Source organism: Candidozyma pseudohaemuli (genome assembly GCF_003013735.1).
Source record: "Candidozyma pseudohaemuli strain B12108 chromosome Unknown scaffold00001, whole genome shotgun sequence".
Classification (NCBI taxonomy): Eukaryota; Fungi; Ascomycota; class Pichiomycetes; order Serinales; family Metschnikowiaceae; genus Candidozyma; species Candidozyma pseudohaemuli.
Window position 1 is genome coordinate 1,362,539 of NW_020194435.1, and position 9,713 is coordinate 1,372,251.

Sequence of the window (9,713 nt, forward strand, 5' to 3'; positions counted from 1 at the left end):
AGGCAGGAGTCTGCCCTAATAGAGGATAGCCAGTGCGCCGCGCGAGGCTAAATCCCATTCGTTCAATTAGACATTTCCTAAATAACATACTGTGCGCTGGCTCGCCAGCAGCAGACCTACATAAATCCTTCAAGCACACGATGTGCTTTCTCGAGCCGCTCGAGTCCAATCTCGTACCGCTGTTCATCGAGAATCATGTCGGAGGTGAGCCGACTCAACGAGTCCACGATCTTCTCGATCATCTGCTTTTCCTTGATGGGGATGCTGAGCGTCTCGAATTCTTCGCCAATCACAGCACCGTTGATGCTCTCAAGGAGATTGATGAGCGTGTTGTACGAAAATGGCTTCATGCCTCCGCTGCCACTGCGAACATTTTTCCGCGCCTTACGCTTGGTGCTCTTGCGCTTGGGCATCTGGATATTGTCCTTCACAGACTTGGCCCTCACTGGGTTCACCACCACGGGCTCCTCAATATCGTAGTACTCGTCGTCGTGACCGAGTCCAAGTCCATGATCCGTGTAGACACTGTCTCTCGCAGCAACAATGTCAGGGTCGCTTTTTGCAAGTAAAGTACCAGCCTGTGGTCTTTCTAGGTATGGCAGGCCTGGTTCTTGCTTTTCAGTGTTCTCGTTGGTTTCCTCTACTGGTGCACGATTGGCTTCCAATGGTGGCTCCAATTCGGTGCCCTCAGCATTTCCAGCAGCAAGCCCAACAGCTCCTCCAGCAACAGCTCCAGCAGCAACGCCAGCCGCAACTCCAGTAGCTACATTGAGGCCCTCAACATCACCTTCCTCTTTCGCAGCTTCTTTTGCAACCACTGCAGCACGAAGACTAGGGCCTCGACTAGGACCCACGCTAGTGCCTGCATCACTGGTGCCCTCGGGAGTGAATCCCTGCTCCTTTGCAAACTCTCTTTCGTAGGCTTTTCCATACTCCTCCTCGCTGCTCATAACATGGTGTGGACGCTGAATTCCTTCTTCTTTAGGTTCGGCTTCATCTCCCGCGTCACCTTCCTTTTCCAGCTCATGGAAGCTGAGAGTTCTTTCACCTTCCTCGCGCGAGTACAAGCTGAACTGGTGTGATGCAACTCTGGCCTTCTCCAAGCTCTGTGGGCTTGGCCTCTTGGGCAATTGACGACTGCCAACGGTATGCTCTGGAACCTGAGGTAACCCATCTGAACCTTCTCCACTGTCGGCTGTTTCGAAGCTGCCAGACGAAAAAGTGGAATGTCTGTTAGTGTTACCAGGTATGGAAGAAGGCTCTGGTGCGGTATAGTGCAGCTCAGTAGGACTGGTGACGCCAAATGGCTCATCGTCCAATGGCTCACTCCTCAAGCTGCTGGCGTTCTCCATGAGCTTGTCCAAATCGTCTGTGATGTTGACGGAAAATCTATGAGCATGTTTGGGGGAGCTGTCCTTGGACCCACGGGTTGGTGATGGTAAGATCTCGCTCTTGGGTCTTCTTCTCAGCCTAGGGGGCACCACATCTTCAACCTCTGTGTTCAATGTCATCAGAGGGCCTGCCACGTTGGGAGCCTGACTCACCCTAGTATTGAGTCTACCAAGCTTAACCTGGTGCTCGGAGTACATTGACTCTTCGTCCGTAGTGGTAGGAGCCTCAGAGGGAACTCGAGAACCCTCATAGTATTTGACGCTTCCTTGTGTTCTGACACTTTCCGATCTTTTTATAGGAACTGGCACGGCTTCTCCAACCTCAGCGTTATGAAATGAGCCGTGTGAGAATCTGGAGGATTGGCTGCTAAGCCGCTTGTCATGAGGAGGGACAGGGGGCTGCCACTCGTCGATGGGCTTTTTGGACATGACTTAGAAGCTAGTACTTGATTGTAGATGTTTTGCGAAATCAGCGGGCTGAGACGTAGTTGGATCAATGTTTTGGTTCTGCCTAATTAGGTATGGTAATGATGTGCCGCACCCGGGAAGAAGCATCCATCTTCTCGATTCAGTCATGTGACCTATTTTTGACCAGACCAAATAGTATCTGCTCTTATGCTATGTATTCGGAGGCTCTATTCGACATTTTTTTCGAAGAAGCCTCTCAATTATGAGGCTCTTGCGCTGAGAGTGGCAGAGCTGAGATCGTTCGAAAGAATCTCGCGGGACCTCATCCTCGATTACACTAAGGCGAACAGGAAACTACAGAGAATCAATAGGGAGCCACGCGGACAATTCAAGGTCAATCCAACAGAACGAGCCAATTTTCTCAATCTCAAAGTCAACATTCCGAGTGCTACGCTTGAGGATGAATTGTGGGACTTCTTGAAGGAGCACTGGGAAGTGTGCGTTAGTGACGAGGAAATAGTAGCAGCGTTTATCCTGAATCCAAACGCAGATATAGCAAGGTCGTTCCAAATTGTGAAAGCAAACTTCAGTATGCCACACTCTGGTCTTAAACTGCTTGACACAGTTTCATTGCTACTACGAAAGCTTCTCAAGAAGAACGATTATCACAACTGCATCGGCCTCCTAGACGCCACATATGGCTCAGCTGGCTATAAGAATTCACAAAAGGGATTGTTGAAACAACACTTTGGTGGCTGCACCATTCTTATCAGCGCTCTTTCCATTGTACAATTCTGCTTCATCTCCATGGCGCTGCTTTACTATTTGCTACCCTTTACCATACTTTCAGTCTATGGAACGGCTTATGGACTACTAAAAGTGTACTTCTCCTCTCATGGAGAGAGAGTCAGCTGGCGGCCGCATACGAGTGTCATTCACCGTTATACTCACCGCCACGAGCAGGCATGGATGAACAGAATGATCACACACTTTGAAGAGCATAGTGAGCTCAATTTTAAGAACTATCATACTTCAGAGGTTCGCCATAAACCAACACTCGGCATCTTTGGTCAAGACGAATATGACATGTTTTTGCCGAGCACCACCAGTCTCCCAGTGCTTGCAAACCATGCTAGGAATGAGCATACTGAATTGGTGGCTAAGTACTTCCGGGAGGAGCTTCAAAAAAGGAGACTCAATTGGAAAATCTTAAAAGAGGAACAAACCTTACTAGATTTTTGGCTTGCACACGGAGAAAATTACGAGTGGGTCGAGCCCGACCAGGACCCCGGAGAAATGTGTACATTTCGCAGCCAGTCTTCCAAGTCTTGACGCGCGCACTAGAAGATATCAACACTTCGATGGCCTATGTTCCAATACCAACACCCACAGATCTTGGGGTTTTATCGTGTGTTGAATTTGAGTCTAGACTGAATTCCTTGTTGGTAGCAACACATGATAACACAGCCCTACTATACACTTGTCATAGCGGTGCTCAATCACCCCTGTGTGATCTAGCTGCAGAGTTAAGCACACCGTCACCTATCGTTGGTATTACTCTGTCAGGGCATACCACATACGCTGGTTGCCTAGATGGTACGCTAAGGCAGTTCGATTATGAAAACACGAGAATGACTTCGCCTTTGGCGATTGTCAAGGACCATGATACCCCAAGTCCCATCAACCATTTAAAAGCCGTGAGTCCTAATTTGATCATTTGCACATCCATTGACGGCACAATCCGATATTTTGATCCAAGAATCAATCGTGTGGTCGATTCACATTCGTGCCCTTCCAAGCTATTTGCGTTCGATGCAACATCGCAGTTCGTTACGGTAGGATTGGCTGATAGTCAGGTACAAATATTTGACTTGAGGCGAAGAGATGCTCCCTGGCAGTCTCGAGCTAGCGGATTGAGATACCAAATGACCAACATCAGAAGCTTTCCATCGGGTGACGGCTTTGCATTGTCAAGTATAGATGGCCGTGTCTCGATGGAATATAACGATACACTGGAGGAGTCTCAGAAACGCAAGTTTGCTTTCAAATGTCACAGGCTGACTGATACCCAAACTCGCACAGACACAGTTTATCCTGTTACAGGTCTACGCTTTCATAACCGATATCACACTCTTTTCACTGCAGGTGGTGACGGGCATGTCTGTGTATGGAATTGGGAGAAGCGGAAACGAATGAAGCAATTTCAGATAGTTCCTTGTCAAAGAAGCATATCACACATGGACATAAGTCATAATGGGTCTCTAATGGTTGTGGGTACGATAGACGATGGGTTCTTGAGATTAGCCGATACTGATGCACCATATAATCCTGAACCCAGCCAAGTATACATTAAGCATTTGGATGAGGTGGACTGTAAACCAAAGGCTAAATAATAATTGTAATATACTGATGTTTAGAGAAGTAGGTTACTACCCCACTGGTACCAACCATATCGGTGGGTGCGAAAAATCCTATAGGTGCGCAAGATGAGCTTCACCGATAAGACTGAAACTTTCGTCCAATGGTTGAAGGATAATAAAGTCGACATTTCCGATAAAGTCGAGATTAAGGATCTCAGAAGCGTCGGTCAAGGAAGGGCCCTTGTGGCCATTGAGGACATCGCCTCTGATGAAGATCTATTCAAGCTTCCCCAAGAGGTATTCATCAACGCTACAAATAACTCCTTGATAAAGGAATATCCTGATTTGAAAGACAAGATCTTGGATCTTCCTCAATGGGAGGCACTTATCTTGGTCCTTATGTACGAATGGCAAGTCAAAGGGAAAGACAGTAAATGGACACCTTACTTCGACATACTTCCCATTGGCGATTCCGAGAATTACAAATTCGATCAGCTTGTGTTTTGGTCAGAAGAAGAAATTGACCGCTTAAAGCCATCGTACATCGTTAAGCGCATTGGCAAGGCCTCGGCCGAGGCTCTTTTGCAAAAAGTCAGGGACATTGCAGCGTCTTTTGGTATCAAAACCTTTGAAAACATGTCCCAGTCCGATTTACATAAAGCTGCAGCACTCATCATGTCATACTCCTTTGATGTTCAAATAGAGAATGGACATGACCAAGATGAAGACGATGAAACAGATAGTCCCGATGTTAAAAACTCGTCCTATATCAAGAGTATGCTTCCATTAGCTGATACATTAAACGCTAATACGAACCACCACAATGCAAGCCTAATACAGGATAATGATTCTCTCGTTATGCGTTCTATCAAGCCTATTGAAAAGGGTCAGCAGATATACAATACCTACTCGGACCACCCTAATGCTGAGATTCTCAGAAGATACGGCTACGTCGAACCGGAGGGTTCTACCGCAGATTTTGGAGAAGTGTCTCTTGATTTGATCAAAAAATACTTTGTGGAATCCACTTCCCTTCTGGCCACCAACGTGGAAGACATAATAAGCATTCTCTTGGAAATCCAAGAAGAGGAAGACGAAGAATTCGTCGTGGACAGTTTTGATTGTTACGTTTCAGGAGAGGTGATTTTCGAGATGTGCTTTTTGGCTCAGTTACTCACCGTACTTGCAAAGATCAATGATAGGACACCATTCAACGACGAATCACTGGAGAACAAAGGGCGTGGTATAAGAAGGGTCTTCAAGAAGTGCTACCAACTAGTTGAGTCTGGAAAGCTTACCGAATCGCTCAAAGTAAATTTGTTCAAGATTCTAGACCTCCGTATCTCTGAATACCCGGAGTTAGATGAGACCTTGAATGAGTCACAACTTCAGACTAGGGAAGGCATGTCGAGGATTGTCCTCCAATCTGAACTTAAAGCTTTGCGAGAATGTGCAAAAGGCGAGAAGCTCTTCTGTATCGGAGATACCAACTACACCTTCATCCCGGACGAAAAGCTTGTCAACAACATCTTGAAGAAGAGCATTTTCTCTGAAGCTCCGTCGAAGAAGCAAAAGGTTTGATGCATCCCAACTCAATTTGAGCATTTGAGTAGGTGGAGACACTTTGGTGAATACCGCTCACCGTTTAGGTAGTCGAAATGTACATTTTCACAACTTAAGTCAGTGTAGCAAGCCTTCCCGATCAAAAAATGAGGCTAGCTCGACGAATAATGGGCCACTTTAGCCCACAAATCGTAGGCGTGGTCTTCTAAGTCGGTAAAATATAATCATGGGGTTCAAAATGTGAATTTCCAAGATTTCGGCCCCACCAATTTCTTAGCGAACATATACAACATCTACCGCGAAATTATACTATAAGCGGTTTTAGCTCAGTTGGGAGAGCGTCAGACTGAAGATCTGGAGGTCCTGTGTTCGATCCACAGAAATCGCATATTTTTTGCTCCACAGCATCTGTTTTGTGTTTTTACCTAACTTCTTCATCAGCATTGATCAGTATTCTCCTATCTCAACGCTGGTTCATCACTACTTTCCTCGTATACTCTAAGTCCCCATGAAAATTATGCTATGTACAGTTAATCGTTACGTTTGAGCTTCAACTTTGGATATAGTCTGCTGGTGTGGTAGTTGACGGAGGTCTTGTTCTCTTTGCCTTTACCGGAAAGCTCCATACATGTCTTCAACTCGAGCTCCAAAGCAGCACAGGCCTGAGAGCCCTCTCCATTGGCTGCCCAACAGTTCAACAAACCGGCCATCATAACCATGCAATTCAGATTTGATTTTTGGGTAACTGGGTTCCGGATCTTGGCATGTGGCAAAGGTGGTAGCTGGAAGCTTTGAGCCACCTTCTTGTAGGCCATATTATTCTTGGTTGGCTGCATTGTAAGTGCTAAGGTCTACAGTTGAAGAGCGAAAAAATTTAGGTACACCTTGATCGGGTGGTCTATGCACTACTTGGAGTACTTGTGGTGTGCGAGGTCTAGAGGGTAGACCTTCACTCTGTGCGCTTCTCTGCGTACCTGGCGGCCATAATCGCGGCCTCCGCTGGACGGCTTCTGTGGCGCTTTAAGCCAGTAAATTCTGGAAAAGTTCAGCGAAATGATGTGCTTGTGCATCACTGCTTGGTACTCTAGTGAGAACTTGAGTCTGCAGTCCACAGCCATAGGCATGAGCTTATCCGAGATAACACGATGAATCTTTGCGTATAGCTTCCCGAGGAATGCTTGTGACTCTTCTGGCAGCTTGTACTTTATGCGAGTCAAAACATCAATGTGCTCCTCGAGATTGATGAGAATGACTTTGAATAAATGCTTGTAGAGATTGTTGCAGTGCTTTCTGCTAGTGAGCAACATTCCGAAAATAGGGACAAGGTCAAAGTACTTGTAACGATAACTTAATGATGGTCCCGATAATGCAGTGGCGTGGTGATCTTTCAGAGCGACCACGTACTCGTTTGTTCGCAATTTTGGTGCGTTCAAATTGACAACGTCAGTGTTCGAAGGAATCATCTTTCTGGCGATTTCAAGATAGAGTGAATCCTTGAGGGTGAGGGTTTCTCTTTCTATGCGATCCAAAAGCTCTACCGATGGGTGTTCGATCTTCTTGTAGTTGTCGATATCATCGAAGAGCATGGGTTTGCCAATGCTTCGAAGTAAATCCTCCGGTGGAAGTGGCTTCAGGTCATAAGGGCTAATACTTTCCTTGAGTTGGTCTTCTTCGAAGAAGTTCACATCTATTTTGTGAACTGGCACTTTGGTGTCAAAAGGCCGACTGTCCCTGACAAGCTCCTCTGGAATCTGCTTGCGTGCTTTCTCCTCGTCGTCACTCTTCAAAGAGTGCCTTCCGTTTCTAAGGGGTACACCTAGGATAGACCGGTCGAAGCCAACGACGTTGTATGGGTACAATCTTTTGAAGACTCTCTCGAGACCTTTTGGAACATCATACTTCTCGCCTCGGCGACCAGCCTTGCACATGTCGTCAAGATTTTTTCCGAGGCGTAGCCTTGTCATGAGATCTTTCTCGTCAATGCCGAATCGTTTCATGTATTTGGCATGCACCGCTTTATCTTCGTCTAGTCTGTTGAGGGTGCTGTAAATGCGCTCGATCTCCTCCCAAGGAGTGTCAAGCATGTCCACTTCATCCGGTAGGCTTCTAATAAGCGCTTTTCTATCTAGAAAATGCTTGGATGGGAATGCTCCGAATTGGCCGCCAGCGTCCAAGTTCTCCTGAATCAGGACATCGTCCTTTGTCATGAAAGCTATGGTTTCGTAGGAGTCTTCGAGCTCATCTATATTCTCCTTCACCGCCAAATCCAAGGACAGTTCATCTGCCGTGGAGGGAGGAACCTCGGGTTTCGATTGTATATTGAGAGCAGTGCCCTTGCGGGTCTCTTTATCTGATTGCTCGCCAACTTTGCCCTTCAGTAGGATAGAGCCGAGCTTTCGGAGCTGGTCCTTATTCCCATTATTATTGTTGTTATTGTTGTTATTATCGCCGTTGTTTATCAAAAGTAGCCGGGACACCGAGAAGCTCCTTGCCGATATTCTATATTGGGGAATCCGAGAAAGCATAGGCACAAGGTCGGGGTAGACATTCAGCTGTGGATCAGATAACGAAATGCTTTGGGGTGTCAGTGGTGTACGGGTGTCGTTTTGTGAGTGAATATATATGTGCCGACTGCACTGATGGAGATTGTCTCTGGCTTCACCGGTGAATGGCTGCGAAAACCACATTTACATGCTTGACCTAAACCCATTATGATATTAAACCGTCTATAAAAGTAGAATTGAAGTGAAATTCGTAAAGCCGTGAAACAATGCCCTGCATTGCTCTTGCATCAGGCCGCCTGCCTGTAAATCTGAGAAATCATTCTCGACAACTCTTGCTCCTCATTTCTTGCAGCCATCTCAATGCGAGGATCGACCTCACGAGAGAGCTTGTCATTGTAGCTGTTTGACTTAGTCATGGAGGCCCTGGGGCTAAGCAGCTCAATCAGGCTGCAAGAATCTTGTCTGTAGTGCGACATGACCGAGTTGGTGGAAGCCACGGAAACTGAAGAGTTCTGGCGAGTGTGGGTAGCATGGGGGTTGTGCAAAGACAAGTGAGATGTAGTGGAGGAAGATCTCGAGATGGATGGCGAAGGAGACACCAGAGCAGATCTGGGGCTCGCCGAGGTGGAAGCACTTGCAGCGGCAGCAGCCTGCTGCTTGGCCAAGTATTTTCTCATCTTGGACAGCTTGACCAAGTCCTCCTTGATTGGCTGCAAGAAGGAGGCCAATTGGGTGCACATCTCGTCGTTTGAGACGCGCATGTTCCAGTTCAAGAGGTAGAGCAACTGGCGTTCCATGAGGTTGACGTCTTTCAAGGAGAAGAGGCCGTCGGTGTACTTGGCCCAGTGGACGTTCTTGGGAGAGCAGTCATTGTGGAACTTGGAAGCCAAGATGAGACAGCTCAAGAAAATGCGGTGTCTGGTGCAAGGCAAGCCCTGGGCGTTCTTGGGAAGCTTGTGCTTCAATCTGTCCAAGTAGACCAAGGTGGTCATCAAGGTGCCGGTGTAGACATTGGTGTATCTGACCAACTTGTTGATGAACGTCATGAGCGAAGGCAATGGCTTGCCGCTGTGGGCCGTCTTGCCATCCTTGTCATCCAGGCAAGGAAGCACCTGCAAAGTGGTGACGACCAACTTGTGGATCATGTTCTGAGACACTGGCTGGTTGACGAAGATGTTCAATGCTTTCACGTCAATAGAAGCAACCATGTTTGAAGGAGAATTGATAATGAGCAGATAGGCTGGGACATGCCTTGATCTTTATATCTTGAGGCATTCCAAGCCAGCGCCGCTCTGTATGTGCCCCTACGGGCATCTGTAACTTCGCGACGCACCAAACTGTTTTGGCCTGAACATTTCGTGTTTCACTCCTGTTCGGCACGAATTCGCGACACATATTTCCTGGCGTGAGAGGGCCTATTTTCTGCTTCAGGCGACGCTTGTTGCACCCTAAAATCACCCAATGATTCAGCCAAACAGGGCCTTCAC

The 9,713-nt window shown here is 47.1% G+C and overlaps 4 protein-coding genes and 1 non-coding gene across 5 annotated transcripts; 2 read left to right on the top strand and 3 right to left on the bottom strand.

Annotated features, from left to right (window-relative positions):
• Positions 1-116: 116 nt before the first annotated feature.
• C7M61_000617 (uncharacterized protein) lies at positions 117-1,820 on the bottom strand (the record flags this gene model as incomplete). Its single annotated transcript, XM_024856051.1, has 1 exon — positions 117-1,820. The coding sequence occupies one exon, from the start codon at positions 1,818-1,820 to the stop codon at positions 117-119; it is 1,704 nt and encodes a 567-aa protein (XP_024715650.1).
• A 186-nt stretch (positions 1,821-2,006) lies between these two features.
• Positions 2,007-5,740, top strand: RMS1 (ribosomal lysine N-methyltransferase; the record flags this gene model as incomplete). Its single annotated transcript, XM_024856052.1, has 3 exons — positions 2,007-3,097; positions 3,406-3,834; positions 4,291-5,740. The coding sequence occupies 3 exons, from the start codon at positions 2,007-2,009 to the stop codon at positions 5,738-5,740; spliced, it is 2,970 nt and encodes a 989-aa protein (XP_024715651.1).
• A 297-nt stretch (positions 5,741-6,037) lies between these two features.
• Positions 6,038-6,110, top strand: C7M61_000619. Its single transcript has one exon. It is a non-coding gene; the product is annotated as a tRNA-Phe (tRNA).
• Positions 6,111-6,252: 142 nt separating this feature from the next.
• C7M61_000620 (mitochondrial 37S ribosomal protein mS37) lies at positions 6,253-6,558 on the bottom strand (the record flags this gene model as incomplete). The annotated part of the gene is made up of 1 exon (XM_024856053.1): positions 6,253-6,558. One exon carries the CDS (start codon positions 6,556-6,558, stop codon positions 6,253-6,255), a length of 306 nt encoding a protein of 101 aa, XP_024715652.1.
• Positions 6,559-6,627: 69 nt separating this feature from the next.
• Positions 6,628-9,434, bottom strand: C7M61_000621 (cyclin family protein; the record flags this gene model as incomplete). The annotated part of the gene is made up of 2 exons (XM_024856054.1): positions 6,628-8,296; positions 8,557-9,434. 2 exons carry the CDS (start codon positions 9,432-9,434, stop codon positions 6,628-6,630), a joined length of 2,547 nt encoding a protein of 848 aa, XP_024715653.1.
• Between the last annotated feature and the right edge of the window lie 279 nt (positions 9,435-9,713).